Here is a 22,017-nt window from a genome sequence, read left to right as displayed (position 1 = left end):
TATACTATTAAAACTGAAGTTTTCTCATTTCAAAACGCCACCTCAAGCGTTTTATTAGCCCAACGGCTTTTAACGGCTTTCAGTTTGTTTTCGCCAGGCTAGATGCTACAGAACGAGAATGATTCTACTCCCGCCTCCAGTCCGCTACGCTTGCCGCCCTCTTTCTTGATAGGTCCATAATGCAGCTACGTCGATGCTACGTCATGCTTTGGGCCGTATGGAATTTCCGGATTATACTTCCTTGTTGCTTCTCTGCGCCTATGAGCAGCTTTCATAGGAATGAATGGGCGCCATGTTTCAATACGGTGTCCATTTCTTTATATGTCCATGGGGCATACCCCCGGACCCCACTAGCAGGGTCGTGACCTCGGCTGGCTACTATCTTCACCCAGCTGGACATCGGAGCCAATAGTGGAAAGACTATATAGCTATATAGTGTATAGCTCTGGACTACCACCATCCAGGTTGCCCAGTCCCAAAGCTATCTCTTCTATCAGCTCAGGCTGCCTACAGTTAATACTGCGATAAAAAAAAAAAAAAAAGACACGCAAGAATCAAATCTCCCACTCAGCAACACTCAAAGTTTATTTGCATATTGTGTTCTACACAATTCACAGTAAATGTTCCAAAAAGCAGACGCAGAGATCTTACAAGGGCAAAAAATTATGCTCGCGCACTCTGCACGCGCTCGCATCTTCGGTCTCTCTGCCCAGTGTGCCCACCTAAAATTTCTACAGGCCCACCCTAATCTAACTGTCTAGAACCGGGCCTGATTAGGCTAATGGAAAGCTGTGATTTGCCGTTTTTTTCTTTATATAGACTAGGAGCTAAGCACAGCATATTCAATCATCAAGCTTTAATTACCTACCTAGCCTACATTTGGATGATTTTGCTAACTTTACTCTAGGATAGGCCGCCCAGCCCTCTTCATAGGCTATTTTTCTGTATGTGACCCTCAGTGAAAAAAAGTTTGGACACCCCTGGTTTAAATCAAAAAGGGCCATTCTTGGAAAAAGTATGGAAGCCTAAATGGTAACAGCGGCTTTACAGGAGCTGAGATCCTGAGATCATGCGAGGGTAGGAAAGTGAAAGGGTATGAAGGCCTAAGTAGGCTGAACAATACTATTGTTCTATTTGTTCTAAGTGTTGATTATTTGCAGCATCCAATTCAGTGCCACACACTCCCATGTGAAAAGATCAAGTGAGGTTAAGATTTCAATGTAGAAAACTTGATCACCAAATGTTTAAGTCCTATTAGCATAAGTGGCATTGGTGCTGCATGCTGGGGAGATTAGGATAGCCTATAGGTTTAACCATAATGTGCATGATGGAGAATGCCAAAGGAAATAGCTAATGGCAATTTTTCAATTATTAGAACATGTGAACATGAGTGGAGACTGTATTCCCAAGAAGTTCAATAAAAGTCTGTAGTTTGTTGTAAAATAAGTGTTGGAAGACTGTTTTAAACTAAATCATTTTTAATACCTCCTCACCCTGGTTCCGCAAATTGAAACAGACTGGCCGCCAACTCGAACGACTCTCCAAAAAAAACTTCACTCACAGTCCACCACCAGGCCAAACTCCACCTCACTGCCTACAAAGACGCCCTCACCGCTGCCAAGTCTGCCTACCTCTCCGCCATCTTCTCTGACCCCTGCCAAAACCCCAGAACCCTCTTCTCCACAGTGAGCAACCTCCTCAAACCCCGGACCAGCACCCTCTCCACTTCCACCCCAGATCTCTGCAACTCATTCCTCCAGTTTTTCGCTGACAAAATCACCACCATCAACCATTCACTTTTTCCTGTACATGAACCCCCTGCACACTCAATGGCCCCTCCCCTACCCATCTCGCTGGACCTCCCAACCCCTCCTCCACATTGCCGTCTCTCCCACTTCGACCTGGTTACCCCTCTTGCACTCTCCAAATTTATAAGCTCCTCCAAACCTACTAAGTGCTCCCTTGACCCCCTCCCCACTTCCCTGCTCTAGTCCTGCCTCCCCGTTCTCTGCCCCTACCTCACTAAGCTCTTTAACTCCTCACAGTCCCATGGAATTGTCCCCTCTGCTTTCAAATCTGCTGCTGTCACCCCCACCCTCAAGAAACCTGGTCTCGACCCCGCCTCCCTCTGTAACTACCGCCCAATCTCCAACCTCCCCTTCCTCTCCAAAACCCTTGAACGCATAGTCACCAAACAACTCCAATCCCATCTCCACGCCAATAACCTCTTTGAATCCCTCCAATCTGGCTTCCGCCCCCTCCAAAGCACAGAAACCGCTCTCCTCAAAGTCTTCAATGACCTCCTCACCTCTGCCGACGTTGGTTCCCTCAACTTCCTCATCCTCCTTGACCTGAGTGCAGCCTTCGATACTGTAAACCACACCATCCTGCTCAACCAGACTCAGCAACCTCGGTATCGAAGGTACTGCACTCAGCTGGCTTCACTCCTCTCCGACAGATCTCACTTCATCTCCCTCCACAACCACACATCTGCCGCTGTCACCGTCACACAAGGCGTTCCCCAAGGTTCTGTACTCGGCCCCCTCCTCTTCATCATTTACCTCCTCCCCCTTGGTCAGCTACTTCGCCATTTCTCAATGGACTTCCATTGTTATGCTGACGACACCCAGATTTACCTCAGCACCAAATCCACCCACAACCTCCCCATCTCCCACATTGAATCCTGCTTGTCTTCACTTACACTCTGGATGAAAAATAACTTTAACCTCAAACTCAACAGCAACAAAACTGAACTCCTCCTCATCGGCTCCAAATCCACCCTCAGCAAACTCACCCCCCAACACACACACACACACACACACTATCGACAGCACCACGGTCTCCCCCTCCCCCCAGGCCGCCAATCTTGGCGTAATTTTTTATCCCACCCTCTCGCTTGAACCCCACATCCGCCACACCGCCAAAACCTCCTTCTATCACCTCCGTAATATTGCAAAGATTAGATCCTCTCTCACACCCCACACTGCTGAAAGACTCATCCATGCCTTCATCTCCTCCCGCCTTGACTATTGCAATTCACTCCTCGCCGGCATCAGCACCACCTCCATTAACAGACTCCAACTGGTCCAGAATGCAGCTGCCCGTCTCCTCACTCACACCAACTCGTGGAACCACATCACCCCAGTCCTCAAAAAGCTCCACTGAATCCCCATTTCATACCGGATCGATTACAAACTCCTGGTCCTCACCTACAAAGCCCTCCACCATCTGGCCCCCCCATATCTCACTGACCTCCTCTCCCCCTATCAACCCCCTCGGGCCCTCAGAGCCTTCTCAGCCAGTCTCCTCTACACCCACACATCAAAACTCTGCAGCCTTGGCGACAGAGCTTTCTCCAGGGCAGCTCCCAGGCTCTGGAACAGCCTCCCCCAACATATCTGTGACTCTGAGTCCCTCACCATCTTCCAGTCCCACCTCAAGACCCATCTCTTCTCCTCCGCCTACCCCTAGTTCACCCACCAACCCAAGCCCCATCAACTCTACATGTTCTTTTTGTTTTGTTTGTTTATTGTTGGGTTTTGTAAAGCGCTCTGAGTGAGAGAAGAGCGCTAGGCCTATATAAATAAAATGTATTTTCATTATTATTATTAAATGAAGTGAAGCTGCCTAATCCTTGATAATAAACATAACAATCTTACAACATCACTTTCAGAATTTTTGAATGCCCAAACCAATTTACAATAAACTTAGATAACCTTTTAAAGACAGATACACATGGTTAACAGTTAAGCACCATATTTTTTGAAAATATTGCAACTGGAATACATGAAATGTCACTTTCAATGTGTTTGAGAAAAGCCAGTGAAGTCATACTGGGAAGCTCAGTGAGACAAATGTCTTTAGGATATAATTTAAGAGACGTTTAGGAGAGTTTGTTCACCTCAGGTAAATGGAAAAGCCAAATTGGTTGATTATAAATGGTCCAGCAAGTTCCGGTTGACTGCACTGCTTTGGCAGGCGGGCTTAGTTTCCTTCACACCTCAGGCTGTCTTTCTAGAACAAACCGGCCGCTCTTAGAATACCCAGTGGTATAAATCTATTAAGACATCCATGAAAAGATGAAATATTATGAAAACAGACCCAGGGTTAAGAGAACACAAAGCAAGTGTTTTGCTTAAACTGTAAAATGTGTTGGCACCGCCACACAGCTCAGGTGTCTCATCGCTGCTGGTTCAGATGACAAATGGACTGTTGTTTTTAAACAGCGATGGTCAGATATGAGTCAGAGTTGCCCCCTACATGATGGAAACGATGCTTGAGAGCGAGAACATTTTTAGGCAAATATAATTAATCCAGTTTATTGCATTGAATAAATAGTGACTCTCGTGGGGGCTGTAGCTATGTGTAAATGCCGACAGTGTCTATAAATCATGCATCTATTCCCACGACGGAGCTGTGTTTGTGTGTCTGTTCCCAGAGTAGCAAGTACCTGCTGGCTTCATGGATTGACAGCCCTTTGGCAAGCCCTCCCCTCTGCTCTCCTCTTCACTTTTAATATAGCCATGATTTCATGAAGCCAAACGTAGACGGCCTTCGTATGTGCACAGTATTTTCTTTAATCATCCCCCCTTTTTCCTTTCATCTGGACAACAGGAAGAGTGGGAAGCGGAAAGGAAGTGGTTACAGCATGGAAACAGACAGAGGTGGCGCCCAGAGCTGCACCATGTACAGTATATGATACACTTTTCCAGACTGTCGTGATTCCTTCATAAAACTCGGCCTTCTTGAATGTCTATATGCTAAAAGTGGGTGAAAATGATCTTACCATGCACAGTCAGTGTCATATGTTACAGGCGGAGGTGTTTATGAAGTCCAGTGTGAATATGTGTGTGCGTGTGTGCGCTTGTGACAAAGGCTTTCGAGGCAACTGGTGACAGGAAACTGTCCTGCTGTTCCCTTGACCACCGTTGAAATGCCATTGTTAAACGAGCAGGCAAGCACTAACATTCAATGGCAATACAGTTTACTTAAAGGTGCTAGTACGAGGAACTTTTACATATTTCCAAAACAGTCTAATTTTTCATAAACGACATCAAACGAAACAATCAGTGCAAAGAATGCTATTTTTATCAAGTTTTCTTTAATGCATTTGTTAAATTAGCAGCTGATAGTGCACCCCCTTATGTTGGCTTGGCATTTCATTACCAATATACAGTAAGTGTCATGAGCAGTGAGATTTGATTGCAAATAAAAACATCCCAAAACACGTATGATGCATTTTGAATGTGCTCAGTGCTTTATTGCATTATACAGGTATATCATTATATTTGTGTCAGCGGAAACCTAAATGTTGTTTGTTCCTTTACATAAATTAGGACATTTTCACCATAAATTTATACAGAAAAGGAACTAATGAAGTGTTTGAAACTCAAATTTTTCTGGGGGAGCACAGACCCGCCGTAAAATGTCCCCCCCCCCCCAATTTAGAACCAAAACCTACGCCTTTGAGCATTACAATATTTCATTGATGAAAACTCAAACGTACATTCTCTTTCAAGACCTTGAAATGTCTTATTTTTTGTCTGTCTTACTTGTAAAGAGAGCAACAGAAGAGAAAAATAAGCAGATAAATCCACAACTACCTAATGGCTTTTTAAATTGTGCAATGTGACCAAATCCAGATTTTTGTTTTGTTTTCACAGAGCAGACTTACACAAAAAAGAAACACAAACATTTGTTATCATGTGTGTGGGCGTGAAGAAACAAAAATGTAAATTTGTGATGTGTTGCCATAGATGGTATATACAACAAGATGTTGCCCAGAGAAACCGAACAAACACTTGCTTTGTGTACAATTTAACAAAGAAGATACATGTTTTTTAGTGAGCTTTAGAAGTGCTGGTAGATGAGTTGGATTTATTATTTTGCATTGGTTGTGTGTCCTTGTTTTTCTAAAATGCCCCAAAAATGCATAAAATTTTACTCTGACCGATTTAAACTCTCATGGAACTAGAAGTGCAAACAGGCGAATTGCCTGACATGTCTGTTCCTTAAAAAAAGAAAAAACACCCATAGGTGCCACTGAGTGAAAGAATACACTGAGGGCTGCCTTCTAGAACTTTTTTCCATTCCACATCAAAAGTATTTTTGCCTCTACTGTTATGACTGCTGTGATCATATTCCTGCGCTGATTTAGTCCACTGTGCTGACACGGAGGTGTCGGTGGTATACGTGAACTCCCACCCACTGAAGTTTATTTGTGCTGTTATATCAAAAAGAGGTCCCTGACATCTTCTCGTGACCTACAGTTGTTGCTACACTCTCACATTCCCGCCGCGGCTCTCTCAGTGAATCACATATGCCTTTAAAGTTAATTGGAGGTGAAAAATGATATATGAGATTATTTTCCTTGACATTTTTTTACACTATAAATAACATCCACACACAGACCCTGCTCTCCCAAAAGGGCTCTATTGTTACCATGGCAAGCCAATAACCACACATCACTATTTAATCCCAACATGTCATATAGCTGTGGTTAATATGACCAAATTGCTGCTGACACATTTCACATTCTGCCCGGTGAAGTGGAGGCTGCATAGTTGTGGGTGTCTACTGGTTACCCATTGTCGAGGGCCAGGCACCTTGCCAGGCCGGCTACAGCATGAAGTAATAGGAAAAAAAGAAAGATTAATGGACCCCAGGGACCTGAAGACATTCTGTTTATTTTCGTAATTGCCTGAAGTTAGTGGCTGAGGGTGCAAGAGTCGGCAGGTGGCGAAGGGGGTTGAAAGTGAGAACAGTGAACGAGAGGAGAGGAACGGTGTGTGTGAATTTAAAAACAATCCATGCTATAGTTAGATATTGTTCTGGGCCACTTAGTTCAGAGAGTAAGCAATAACTCACGGCAGGGTGCTCAGACTCTCTTCATGACGTGTTTCTGCGGTCCACACTATACAAGTATATTTTCTGAATGGAAAAGTGCTAAATATATTGCGTTTCAGGCTGGTCAGGTAAAAGATGAAGAGGAGACACCAAAATGCTTTCCATTTGTAGACTGTTTAGATTGTCTTTTTGACTTGCGAACAAACCAATTAAACCATTAAAGCAATAGTTTGTCATTTTGACAATACTCTTTTGTAGATAGTTAGATTTGTGTTTATGAATGACTTTTAGAGGTGTTGGTTGTTGGATTTTAAATCCTTGGACAGATCCAGGCTTGCTGTTCTCCCTGTTGTGCTCGATTAAGCTTAGCTAACCAGCTGCTGAAGAAGAAGAAGAATGTTTTATTTGTCCTACAATGGGGAAATTCAGTTTACTATAGCCTTATTTCAAATGCACAGATTTGAGAGTGGTATTGATCTTCTCAGCTTACTTTCGGTAAAGGGGAAAGATAAGCGTATTTCCAAAAATGTTGCAGGGTTAGGCCTATTCCTTTAAATCTTGCCCTGACAGGTTTATTTACTCTCTCAGTACTGTCACAAGTGAACATAAAAATCTTCATGAACAAACAGCATGTATTTCAAATTGGGGTCTGCTTTTACAACACTGCCAAGGTACACACTGAGAAAACCTTTAAGGCCACTTTCTGGAATATTTCGGAGGGCTATTTCGGACCCAATCTAATTCGGTCATGTACACATATGGGAATTACCTTGTCGGACACTCAGTGTTTCTGTGAAAACGCTTTCGGCACCGTCCTCCCACACCTGGACATCATGCAACCCAGAGGCCAGACGTGTTTCCATTAGGAACACAGAGACCCGTGGCAGCATCATTTCCGGGACACAGGATGTGACCGACAGAGAGGAGCCAATATCATTTGCAGACCGCTCACTAGAGCCACTGCAGCCCGCCACCTGTGCCGGGAAAGGACAGCAGCGAAAGGGCTCTCCCACATGAATGGAACGACTCCAGAAACAAAGGTCCGTGGATGGAAATCGGAAAGCGCTTTGTCTTTTCATCTGGGTGGCTACAATGGGGAAGAAGGGAGTGTGAAAGAGGAAAAAAGAGAGAAAGACGGAGAATAAAAAGTAAAAGGATGAGAGAAAGAAAGAAAGTGCTTAATATTAATAGTGGAAACATATTTTAGGAAACGGAAGGAAAGGGCTTAGATGAACAGAGATATGGGATAAATGAAGGAGGAGGGACATAAGAAATGGTTATGTTGGTTGTGGATTACCATGACAACTCCTGCTGTATCCCAAGTGTTTTTATGTTCTGCTGCTTTCTGCTGGATCCAGGCGGACGACTGAAGCTGTGCCAGGTCTCCTGAGGTATCTACGCTATTGGAACTACCATCCTTTTCCACAAGCTCTGTGTACTTACAGGGTCAGCTACTTTCCCACTGCTGGAAACTCCGCACAGAGGCTGTAAACAGGTTTGATATGGACAGGTGCAACTGGAAATTGCTGTTTGTCTGATCCCCGTCCCCCCCATGATCTTTTTTTCTTCATAGGCTTCAATCATCTTGGAATCGAATCAACACATAAAATGGCTTCACGTTGCTGTCATTGTTGGCAGAGGATCAACATTTACAGGAGGTATTTTACCATCAGGATTACAGGACCTGGATGTCAGTGGTTATGGTACAGGTCTAGAGTAAGAAATCTCTGATCCTATTTACATACTGCTAATGGTGCCCATACTGATCAGCAATGCAGATGTGTAACGAGACTCTGGCTGCCATTTGCCGTTTCCTTTCAAACATGTCATCTGACTGAGATGAGACATCACAGGTGGCGACAGAACCCACCTTGACTTGGATTCAGCCTTTCACAGACACTTCTCGGTCCAGAGCCTTCCCTGTAAAAGCCCCAACTTCCTGCTGGTAAAGCCATCAGGATTTACCGGCCAGATTGATGAGGGGGTTGAGGTGGGGCAGAGAGAGAGAGAGAGAGAGAGAGAGAGAGAGAGAGAGAGAGAGAGAGAGAGAGAGAGAGAGAGAGAGAGAGAGAGAGAGAGAGAGAGAGAGAAACGACAGTAGACAGCAAGGAGTGTGAGAGAAGGGAACCTGGACTCATGGACATTCTGGTGTTTCCAGATTTGCACGATGGCCACTTAAATTTATCATCACGACCCTTGCTTCCTCAGTGGCAATGTTTTACAAAAGAGCATGAAAAGGAGTCACTCTGGTTTATGTTCTACTGTAGTTGACCATCATTGAAATACATGATGGATGAATGGAGATGTTTAGGCCCCTTACGTTCAAGTTTTAAAAAGGGTTTGGAGGAGTATTAATCTATCCCCCTTAGCATTATCAAACGGTACACGCTTCACATATTAATATCGTTTTATAAATATTCACCTCCTTAAAGCCCACACATTGGAAAGCATCCACTCTGCCAAAGGGTCCTTGAGCGAGACGTTAAAATGCTACCAGCTCCATGGGTGCTGCTTTGTAGTCGGAAATATAAAACAGAATTTCCCAACAAAGATCAATTGAGGATGACATACTGTTCGTTTCCAAGAGAACAAAACGCTCTGTTGCTGTTACAAGACCGGTGCATCCAATATCATTGACAACCCACAAATCAAGCGGCTTCCTTGAAAGCTTGAAGCTACAAGAAAAGTGGGGCTCTAAAGTGATATTTCAGCAGACAGTATTTCATGTGAGTCCAGCCATAAATGTCATCAATAACCAACGAGGCTTCACATTGCCTAAGCAAAAGCCGTAAATAAAGACTGTGGTTTTATTCTTTTTGGTAAAGCTGCAAGACAAGTTAAAAGTGATCTGGTACCCGCTTCATTGCGTCAAGGTTTGTTTTTATTTTTCCCTGCTTTTTGAAAAAAGAAAGAAAAAGAAATTCAGATGCTGTCACCCACTTACTTGAACTCCCACTTGCTCTCATGGAAAATGTAGAAGGGGCCCAGCCTCTCCGAGCTCGGGCTGACATCGCCAGTGAGAGGTGGCCAAGTCACAAAACAGATGTTTACTGTTTTTCTAAGGATGATTTGTTCCCTGCTCAATATTGACTTGGGTCCAACCATAACCCAGGTCCCTTTAACAGAGCGCTGCGTGACAAGTGGGCAGACAGGGGCACAATGCTCCAACCAGGTGTTTATGTTTGATTGTAAATGCCTTTTATCGTAGGCATGCTTCAGTCGGTGGGTACTTTTAAGGGAGTGTACGACTCTGACAGGTGTCTGGATTTCTCCATGCTCGAGCAGATGTGCAGTAAAATGATCTGATGGATCTCACTTCGGAAAGTTGGGCCCGTGTGTGTGTGCTCTCCTGGATGTGTCACTCGTAAGCAGTGAGTATGAACGAATTTCAGGGAGCCTTTGAGCATTTTTGTGTGTGTGTGTGTGTCAGTTCAGCCTGCACCTCTGAGTGTCTGCAGAGGCAGTCATGGACCAGGTAAAGTTCTCTCCACAGAAGCCATTCTGCAGTGCGTCTGTTGGAATAATGTGTTTGACTTGGCCGTGTGGCAGCAACAGGTGCTCGGAGGACTGGCCTGGAGCTGCTGTTCACTGCCTGCTTTCATCTGCAGGCCAGGGACCAGTCTTTCCTTCTGTCTTTCCCTCCCATCCAATCTTTGTCTTCCTACTTCTTTGTCTTTGTTCCTGTCGTTCCACCTCTCCTCTCTAGGGCTAGGTATTGGCAGGTACTTCAGGATACAATACCCGTCACGATACATGGGTTACGATTTGGAAGGGGCCACTCACATTTTTACTGTACCGTACTGCAAAAAACAGGAGCTGAGGTTGTAGTTCACAACCCAATTAAAATGTGATTCCTCCTCTTCAAAATATTGATTCTTGGAGCTGGGAAACGATACAAATATCAGGAAAACAAACATAACGATACATTGTCGTATTGATTTTTTAGCACAGCAATTCTCCTCTCTCGGTTTTTCTTACCGTTGCCATATCATCCATCCGCTCTTTCTGTATCTGTATAGCTCTCCTGCTTTATCGGTTTCCCCATTACCTTGACCTTTTCTTTCTTGATTTTCCCCTTTCTTGTACTCCAGCAACACATCTGCTAGACCTGAATGACACTTCTGGGTGCAGAGCAAGTACACGTTTAAATGTATGCCATCAATGGATCATTGAAAGGGAGCTAACAAAGGTGGCTTGGATGATGATAACAAGGACATTTTGCTGATTAGTTATGCAGACAATTCCTTCACTATGAGCAAGTGGACCGCAAGTATAAAACTGTTGTGGCTAAAATACAGTTGAAAAGTAAACTTGTTACTTGTTATTCATGATATATTCGTCATGTGTTGATTTTACCTGATTGATTAATCTCGATATACAACTCGATTGAGTTATGTTACGTAGAAGAGTAAATAAGCCTTAGTTTTTCCCTCCAAAATATTATCTCATTGAGCACTGGGAACATTGATACACTCCCCACAATTTCTACATATGATGGGACAGAATCCTGTCAGTTTGGAAATATCAATATAAGTAGTGATTATGCATTTTCTGCTGCATGGCAGACAAAACCACGTTGAGCTCTAACGAGATGTCACGAACCCTGCTACTAAACATGGGCATGCTGTAGGTGAATCATAATTTTAGCTCTGGACTACTCCCTTCCTCTGTGTCTTTCTGTCTCGGCCTCAAGGTAAAGCCATTACGCTTGGAACGAAGCAGCAGCACACTTGGGTTCCCAGAGACGGTGAAGGGGGAAACGATGAAAAGTAAAGCCCAGGGCCGTCCCTGAAAAGAGAGAGTTGCCTTTATTGAAGGAGCCCACTCCTGTGCATTCCTCTGCCAAGAGCCTGGGCCTCCCTGAGAAGGCTGAGGATGGGAGGCTGGCTCACATTCAGAGGGGGCTTCACTGGCTGGAGTTGCTACAGACACGCACAGACACAAAGATCATCTCCACACCGGGCCACTAACAAGTATGCAGACACACACATACACCCATCTCTTGCCTCCCTCATTGTTCTGTCAGTTAGGCTGTATTGTTTGCCATGATCCACAACAGGGATTCTCTATTTCCTGAACGGGTAACTTGTAAAGCACAAGTGATTGATTTATTGGGTTTCAGGGGCCGAAGTAGATGGGATATTAGATGCTCCTTGGAGATCTCATCGAGAGATCATTCAGTTAGAGCAAAGGGCTTGCCCCGAGAACCACAGGGGAACATTCCACCACCTTTGGCCCAACTAAGAACATGATGAAGTTTTTAAGGAGCGTTATGCTTTGTTAGCTTTGTGAATTGTTCACTACTTTGGGGAGCTTGTCTTTGTCTTCCATAACATTAGTTAAGCTTTCCAAAAATGTCCGCGGGGATAATCCTCTCTTTAAGATGCCTATCATATATCATGAGCTGAGAGGCATCCAAAGGAGAATCCTACAGTCATTGTTATACACAGCCAATTCACATTTTTCTTTGTCCAGTTATATGGCCATAAATAGTTTTACGATCGCTGATGTGTGTATTAAGATTTTATGGGTACACTGCTGGGATTTTATATGAAGTTGACAAGGGACAACGTTAGTATGCTGATAAAAAAGATAAGGATGAAAGTGACAAGGTTTCTCACTGGAAAATGTATGTCAAAGATTATTACTTGGCATTGGCTTCCGTTTCCTCCAATATATTTGACAGTAAAGTAGGGCTGATCAATATTAATTGTGGTTGCAAACTTGTCCAAATCTGGAAACCACCTGTTGCGCCTTTTCACTGAGAGTGGTGTCTCATTTTATTGACTACTTGAATTTTTACAGCTATATCAGTTGTATTTTATAGTATTCCTAACAATGCTGATACTGAAAATTCTTTGGAAAAGCCCTGTGGGCATGTTTTAGGTTCCCACAAAGTCACCATCAGGAACATACACTCAAAACTGAACAACATACATTTGAAAATGTCATCCTCAAATGTCGAAGTCGTTCCCTGCACGTACTGTAAACTTCATTCATTATAAGGCCTTGAATCCTGCTCTTTGTTCACTACTTTATCCTCTCTGTTTCATGACTTATTCCCCTAAATCAAAGCCCAATAATTGATCTAAAAGGCTCAGAGGAAATGGTTTTCTCATGACCAGTGCATTAGATCTAAATCATACCCTTTATTTCCCAATGCCGAAACATCAACATCTCAAGGGCTGAGAATAAAAATCTAGAGTGCAATGAGCAAGCGGGAAGTTCAGTCATGAAGTCCGGTAAATGTACTCATGTGAAATCCCTTAAAGGCATCCCATGTAATTCTGGAGAATGGTTTGTTGACAAATCACTTTATGTCAAAATCAGTGAATATCTCCTCACGATCCGTTGCCTGTCCGTACTGTGTGTGCGCTGACACATTTATATGCCTTCAATCATCTTCTTGAGCCAGCAGCAATTTTAACAACTATAGCTTGTGAACATAGTGCAGCATTAGCAGCTAAAGAGCCAGATATGTCCCTCAGGAGGTGGTGGAGATCAAAAACAGAGCTAAAAAATAGTAAACATTGGCCTTGCGTTCTTTGGGTGGATAGAAAGAAGGATCCAAACGATTGCTTACGTTGCTTCACATCTGTCATGTCAGTGTTGTGTTAGGGTTAGGCCGGCAGTTAGTTCTCACTGCACCCAAGTGGCTCAGTTCTATAAGCTTTTTACAAAATTGTTAATGTTCACCTTTATCATACCTGCACATTTTCTTACTGCTATTTGAATGCTGTAACAAGCAATGCTCCAGATATAAGGAGATTTTAGCATCTTGAGACTGCAACCGTCAGTGAGAGAGATATCATCAGGAAAATACCTGCCTGGTACAGAAAACAGGGAGAAATCAAAGCCTTGGAGAAGGTATGTGGTTGGCAGTGGAAGCCAGACATTCCTCTACGGTTCAGGAATCTAGACGACAACAAGCTTTGTTGCTGCTGGTGGCCACTGTTCCGATGACAGGCCGTTCTCCGCATCCTCTCTGGCTATTGTTTGCCCAGTGATTGACTGAGGGAGGTGCTTGTTGTTGCTGGACTCTTATCTGTGTTTCTTGGACCTTTGCAGGAGCACTGAGCTGATGTATTAGCAAGGCTGTGTCTGATGAAACTGAGCAGATGCAAAACACCACGTACAGTTCAACTGTTGCACTCAAGATGGCAGTGGAGTGTGCGTCTCATTATAGCAACTTTAAATAATCTCAACAATACATCTGGGTTGAGAAAGCGACTCTGGTCACTGTTCAGAATAAAACCGTTAAAGTGTCAGCCTCCACCAGGAAGCATATCACTGCTTGCTAATGAGGGAGCGCTGGCAGTATTATGGGGAAAGGTGGGACGTTTAATTTCCATTCATTTTCTATCCAGCGATTGCTTTTATATGCCACCCAGTGCTTATTTGCTAAGCTGCCAGGCTCTGAAACTATCCAGCACGCCTTGTAACTTTCCCTCAGAGAAATATGAATTTTTTCTTAATTTGTTTCACTGCAGCTTTGAGAGCTCCCCCTCTCTCTTACTTAGCGATCCACCGGGTGAGCGTTTGCTATTGCCAAAGAATTCATATTACCACCTGCATTTCAATCCTCCCAGGACCCATCAGCGGCTCCCTGGGGTGGTTTTATGCCGGGTTATTAACTTAAGATCATGGGGCTTTTGTTCATTGGCATTTTCATTTCGGACCCCTTTGTAAGTGAGTAACGGGGGCCCGTCATGTAGCACAAAAGAAATAGAGCGAGCATGCAGAGGCTGAAAGTTCTCATAAGCTGGCAGGTAGGTGAAGGTGAATGAATGCCCCCTCGCCTTCTATTGTTCCAACACAAAACAGTGATATTGTGTCTTTCCGTTCGGCCTGCTTTTTCTCATCAGTCCATCGAAACGAGAGGCGATGATCAGGCCAACATGGAAAGGCTATTGGTAATGCCTGGTTCGCTTTGTAGAAACTGCAGCAGTCCCCAAAGGCCTTGTGTTTTATTTGTTTCGTCGAGGAAGTTAAAGCTGTGCTGTGTTTTTATTAGTTTTAAACAGCACAGCAGTAAAGAATGGGGAATAGACATTTAAGGGTCGAGCCATAACATGAGCTGCATTTGACCCGTTGAACACTCATAAAAGTGCACGTTGTACCTTCTACCCTGATAAAGAAGCCAAAGATAAGAATCCACACATGGTTTTGCAATCATTACAATCGCAATTACCCACACGTTCATGTCATTTTAAGTTATATATTTCTAAGATCCTGTCAGAAATCTGGCAACTCAACCCAAGACGTTAAATCCTGAGACCATAGTTTGCGTTAATGTGTTCCTATAAAGAGTTTTTATGTGAAGTGTACATATAGGCTACATGAATGTATTATTTGGGTGATTTTTTACCTGCATGATCTACATGGATTACTACGAGTATGAGGGCCTAAGAAAGAAATGAGAGGAGGAAGTTATTTTTCTATTACACAAAAAAATCTAAATGTCTGGGACAGAGACAAAATACAATGTCGATATTTTACTCAACAGTTCAAAACTGCATTACATTTTGAAAGACGTCGACAGTTTCAAACTTAGGGGATCAATAACTAATTTTTTTTTAAAGATATTTTTTTGGCATTTTTATGCTTTATTGATAGTGTAGAGACAGAGTTGAAATGGGGCAGAGAGGGGAGTGACATGCAGAGAACGACCGCGGGCTGGAATCGAACCCGGGTCCACTGCTGGCCGAGGCCCATGGGGGGGACACCCTACCAACTGAGCTAAGGTCGCCTCCATCAATAACTCTTAACATATTATTAAAACACAAACTGTGAGTATGCATCGTTGCTACAACCTAATTTGACCAAAAATAGACTCATCTAAGCTCAATTTACTGAACTGTTTAAGGGTGAAGGTATTAATTATTTTTCTCTTCAGTGATGGCCACTGGGCTCTCATTTCACAGCCCCGCTGCACATAGAGAATGATGTGTGAACACTACATGCTTTCAGATGAATATACAACTATGATCAAATCCAGGCAACGTCCCCTCAAAGGGATCATTGATGGGGGGCTATTGTAAGACCAGCAGTAACCTATCCTCTCTAAATGATCATGACTGGAAGCTGCTTGGTGATCCAATACAGTGGTAAAGTGAATGTGAAAATTAATGTGGCCCCTCAATCCAACATGACTGACTTCAATCCCATTCCTGTGTGTAACTCTAAATGTCTCCATATGATCTGCCCATGTCATCCCTGTGATAGCCTATATTTCACTATTTTCCAGCGGATGTGGAAAGCTCCTTTTTTCCAGACAGAGCATCAGATTGCATTGACCAACAACCCCCCCCCCCTCCTCCTCCTTATCTCTGTCTGCTTGTCCAGTGGGGGGCTCCAGCTGGGTGCTTCTGATTCCTTCACCATTTATGTTGGCACGGGGCAGCGGCAGCTCCGTGGTCCGAGACTGCTGCTCTCCCTTCAAAAACAGGAAGAGCGCACTCACTGCTCCCCCCTGATGCACACTGGAGACGAAAACACAAAGCAGCCAGGGCCCAGAGGCACGAGGCAGCCGGCTGAGGAGGACGATAACGGGACATTTCCGCCGGTGCCCAACCCCTTTCTCTGCACATGGAGTCGTCTTACTGAATCTGATGTGTATGGAAGAGTGACAGTGTCTGGGCCTAGAGCCTGCACACTTTTTTTCCTTTGAATGTTTGATGGACATTTATCTATCCATACAGTAGTACATACAGCTTTAATGTTACAGTCGGACTCTCCGTGTGTTATACCACTAAACGGGCCCCCCCAATGTGGTTGTTGATCCATACCAGTCATTCTACAATGACTTGAGCAGATGCTGAGAGTTGGCTTTTCTTACCTTTCGGTCTGCACTCTAACTTAGAACCCAAATCCCCATGAATGTCGAAACCTGTTGTTGTTGCAATCCTTCTGCTGCAAACAGACGTTGATTTAAATCCCAGATTGCTTAATGTCAATTTAGTTTGGCAAAGCGGCATGTCCTTCTCAACAGAAATGGTCTTGTAGTGCAATCACGGATGATGGAAGGTTAACCTGACCTCATTGAGCAGGTCATTTGTTTGTTCTTTAATTTGAACGAGCAAAGAGCAGGTCAGGAAACATGGTCAAACTCACGTCCATAGATCTACACGTATAGCCTACACTTATGATGACTTGGTGTAAAAAATACAGGAAGAACTACTCTTACATGTTCCCCTCAATGGGAGAATGCTCACCTGCTGGCACTTTACAAAACAACCACGGCCTTACTTTCAATGTCAGCTCACAAAACACAGCAGTGTCAAAATTCACTATATTAACTATAAATATTGTACTCATCAGGCCCCAACTGGTACTGGCCTTAAACTTATGACTCCTGCGCCCATGAGTAGTTAACACTCATATAGGCTATATACACTCAAATATGACTCTGACGGTGACCTTTCGTGTACTCTGACTGTTTTTCTTTATTTTCCGATGAAAACCAAAAAAATAAACAAGGGCAGTTGAAAAGGTGCCCCGCTGGCAGAGGTGTGCCACGTTTCCGTATTGTCACTCCTTGTTGGCAGAGGATGGGCTGCCTGTCTCCACGCCGGACAGCTGCAGTCACCAAGGCGGAGGGAGGGCAAACACGCAGACGCACACACAAACACAGGCCGACGCACATCTTCTGGCATGTCTGCGCCCTCTCTGATCTCCATTGACATGCCAACCTGTGTCCTGCCCTGACGCCAGTCATGACACACACACACACACACACACACACACACACACACACACACACACACACACACACACACACACACACACACACACACACACACACACACACACACACACACACACACACACACACACACACACACACACACACACACACACACACACACACACACACACACACACACACACACGGTTTTGCATGAGAGCAAGGAGGGAGAGGGGTGACAGGTCATTCCTTGCCAAAATGGAAAAAAGCTGGAGCTTCTGTGAAAGGGATACAGAAAGTTGACTTCAGCTGTGCTGTCATACAGTGGAGGGACTCCACTGCTGGCTTGTTTGGATTTCTTACATACAGAAACTGTCTCTCTCTCTCTCTCTCTCTCCCTCTTTTTTTTCAACTTTAGCTGATGGATGAGGTGAAGTCCAAACCCTCTCCTTCTTGACAGCTGAGGTGTCTGGGCAGTTTAAAAGAAGTGTGTTTTAGGGATGTGAAGGAGGGGGGAGGGGAAGGGGGGGGGGGGGGGATCTCAAATATTTGTTCTATTACGTTGTCTAAGATGAACTCTGTTCTCAGCTGGGCCAGGAATGTGCCCGGTGTACCCACCCAACAATTAACCTGTCCAACAACCCACCATTGTCTAGAGCAAAAACAAATCACTGCATTAAAAGTTCTCGCAGTCTAAATCCACCTCAGACGCTCTCTGCTTTACGGTCAAGATCCAAACACACGATTTCACTCCTTTTGTAGTTCATATTACAACTTTTATATATTAATGTGCTTTCATATAGCTTTGTGTACAGTTTATTTCTTTAACAGAAAAGGCTAAATACAAAGGAACACTTTTTCAGTTCTTCGAGTACAAAGCAGGACAACTGAAAAATAAAATGTTATACAGAATACTTCATGTATACGTGACCACAAGCAAATTCAAATCAACAAGACAAAACAATCTGATTTTTTTTCTTCTGTTAACAGCAGTAAAAATATTGTATTTCTAACTCATTGAAATCAGATTTGAGGCAGCAATGCAAACAGAAAACAGCTGCTACTGATCATTCAACTTGCTTTCAGCGAAGGCGTCTCATAATGGAAGTTACTTCACAGACAGTTGGTTTACTTGAAGTCAATGCCAGAGGTCAAATGTTCCAAACACAGAAGAGCTGCTGCTGAGCGATGGTTTGTTCTGGAAACGGTTCTGTTTGAGCTGGTTTCTACAACACTTGACCCGTGCTTTAAACACACCTGCTCAGAACGGGGCTTTTTTGGATACACTTAACGATCTCGCTCTCGGCGCTTGGAATACCTCGCCTCGGTGCTGGACTCCAGGTTTCTTTCAACTCCAGGCAAATTTATCATCATCGGCGCCCTTCAGGCAGGCATCCATTAACACTCTTGAAATGTTGAAAGCTTCACGGCCAAGGAACAATCATGTGATTGCTTGTTTAAAAAAAAATAAAAAAAATTACATTTTCCAGAACTTTTGGGTGCTGGGAGAATTCCAAGACGAGAAAAATTGTGAGTTTGATGGCCTGTGAAAACGCCACATTGTTAATCACACTTTCATTATTTATGATTTGGAAAATGTGGAGTCTTGTTCAGCAGCTTAAACTTTTTCTTTTAATGCCGACCACCAAGCTTATCCATTAAAGCCAAGAGCTTCGAACACAGGTCCGAGTCTGAGACATGTTCACGGGAATGGGATGTCACTCAAACATCAGCTGATTAGAGTGGGGGACTCTTGGTCAAGTCCTTTCCGCTGTACTGGGTGCTGAGGTGTCCCACAGCCTTGGCGTGCTCCTCATCCACCTCCTGCTTCAATCTCTGCTGATCTTTCACAAACTCGGCCCACTCTTCTTTCAGACGCTCCATGTTGGCCTGCAGCTGCGTGCTCTGGACAGACACAAACAGAAAAGATGACAACACAACAAATAAACACAAGTCTCTGTGCGATGTGTTCTCGTGCCACTTCACAGCCGTCCCACCCTGTTGTATTATTCACTACACTGAAGCGTAACGTGCAATACAAAGCACTAGAAATAGAGTTGACACAATATCATACATGCATGTACAATCAATATATAGTCCGATGTGGTTTGTCAAGGCTATTGTGTCCTTTGCGCCTTCAGTTTTTTTTTTTTACCTGATGTGACTCTAGCTCCCTCTGCTGGATTCTCTCCACCATGTGATTAGCAGCCTCCACTATGGGAAAACATTTAAAAAATATTAACCTTTATATTCAAAATGTACACTAACACTACATAGTACAAACATAGATATGCTAAACTTATTTATCAAAGTAACTGTATTGTATCATCAAAGGGATTCAACATAAGTTAATATGAACCATAACTTGTAGTTAAATGTCTTCATTGTTGCTGAATATGCCCCTGCACTATGAAGCTATGTTTTTCTACCAATACAAATCACAGCATTGCAATTTATTCTAAAGACGAATCCAAGTTTCTGATTGCCTGTCGAGTCCAGCATGAAATTACATCATTTCTAGCACAATTTCATAGCGATGACTTACAGCGTTTGGTGACCTCAGACAGCTGCTGGCTCGTCTCCTCTAAATTTGCGGGCAGCATTTGCTCATTTGTTTCTGACACCATTTTATTAAGGTTCTCCAGCAGCCTGCTCTCCCTGTGTCCACGTTTTTCCTGAACAGCATCATAGAATGCAAGTTAGTGTTGTCAAGCACATAACACACTGATGATAACACATGGTTCGTGGTTACTTTATAAATTATATATAAACTTCAGTATTTCATGTCATTCTTATAGACATTTAGTTTATTGACATTTGCAGATAAATTAATGGGTTAAATGCTTTAAACATAACGACAAACTACAACATCTTGTTCAAAAAATAATAATCTGTTGCCCAAAATGTCCAATACAGGATGGCATGGATAACACAAACTCACTAAAACATTTTTTTTTAGTTATGACTCATGTGTAATGACCTTTGTGCACTCACAGGATTCAATGTAGAGGTTTGTCCTAAAACATGGCTAAAAAATAAGTACATATATATAATATAAATTATACTAGGTGAAATGTTCCTGTCATGTAGATTCTCAGTATAGGATGTAGGCCTACAACATGTTATAGTAACTGCAATCTCGAAGGATAAGAACAAAATCAAACTAATAACAAATAGTGTTAATATCTGACACTTAGAACCTCAAATTCTCTGACAAAATAGCGAATCTCTGCGTTGATGACTGGCCTGTGATCCAACAGGCGGGACTGGATGTCACCCACATCTGTAAGAACACACAGTTTAGCACATATAGGCTACTTACAACTCCACTGTGACAAGCTGGTATCAAGTTTAAAATGACAAGGCCTACTTTTAGCATTTACTAAATAGACTTGTGCATGCATTTAATGTTGTGTTAAGACAGCCTGCATGCTAACAATGTATAATTATTAACCTAATTCTAACCATGTTTTGCATTTCATTCGTTATTTCCACATTTATTTTTTTATTTAAAATATAAATGTTGTATTTTGAAGCCAATACATCTTTATAACGCTGTTAATGACACTCTGATGATATTGATCTAGATGTGTAGGCCTACCCCAATCAGATCAGCTGCAATTTGAGCTCAGAGCTCTAAAAAGACATAACATGCTGATGCTGAAGATTAATTTTTCCTCTGGGAATTTCACTCACCTTGTGCGATCTTGTCCATATTCACAACCCCTGCTGACACGTTGGTTTTAGTGGTTGAATCAAAGTGTTGCCCCTGTGCAGCTGCTAGCTCGACCAGCTAAATTCTCCACATCCTAAACTAACCGACAGTTAAAAGTGAAAGCGAAAAAGCTACTGAGCAGAACTGAACCACCGAAAATAAACGCAGCATGGACTTGAATGATAAAGAAATATGTCAGCTACAATATGAGGAAAAACCATAGATAGTAGGGAAAAACTAGCAGTGGTATTCTGCTAATTACAGTCAGGTGAATGGAAGTCAGCTGACTGCTTGCTATGTAAACAGTTGCCTCTACTTCCGGGTACGAGGCCGCGGACTGAACCAAACGGCTAAAAAGAGGGGTGTCGTATCACATACGGCTGAGGTCCTCTCGCGCAGTTTGATTTTTTAGTTGACAGTCTACGTGAAGCACATTCTTCTGCAACCTTGCTTTGAGGTAGGCTACAGTAAAGTGTGGTTTTATTCTAGAAATGGTATTTTTTTGTGTTTTGAGTGTTTTGTATGTAGAGAACTAGGGATGAGAGAAAGCAGTGCGGACGTAACAGAGGACAGCAGGTGTCAGTCTTGCTCTTCGGTGGGACCTTTTATATAGGCTTCTATCTATGGGTGGGACATAGGCCTAGTTACAACAAAGCCTGCTTATTAATAAACTCATTTTCACACATTATTAGTCCATTCAAAAGACAACAATAATTATATAAAACGTGTCCTCTTAATAAAGGCCTATTAGAGCCAACATTTTCCCTAA

At 43.2% G+C, this 22,017-nt stretch overlaps 1 protein-coding gene across 1 annotated transcript; it reads right to left on the bottom strand.

Moving 5' to 3' along the window:
* Positions 1–18,348: 18,348 nt before the first annotated feature.
* bloc1s5 (biogenesis of lysosomal organelles complex-1, subunit 5, muted) lies at positions 18,349–21,507 on the bottom strand. The gene is made up of 5 exons (XM_080050281.1): positions 21,230–21,507; positions 20,734–20,816; positions 20,079–20,208; positions 19,689–19,747; positions 18,349–19,438 (listed from the first exon to the last, which is right to left on the bottom strand). The coding sequence occupies exons 1-5, from the start codon at positions 21,246–21,248 to the stop codon at positions 19,271–19,273; spliced, it is 459 nt and encodes a 152-aa protein (XP_079906407.1). The 5' UTR covers positions 21,249–21,507; the 3' UTR covers positions 18,349–19,270.
* Between the last annotated feature and the right edge of the window lie 510 nt (positions 21,508–22,017).

Source organism: Ammodytes marinus, assembly GCF_949987685.1.
Source record: "Ammodytes marinus genome assembly, chromosome: 21".
Lineage (NCBI taxonomy): Eukaryota > Metazoa > Chordata > Actinopteri > Uranoscopiformes > Ammodytidae > Ammodytes > Ammodytes marinus.
The sequence above is the reverse complement of the archived record's forward strand: the minus strand, read 5'-3'. Positions and strand labels throughout refer to the sequence as shown.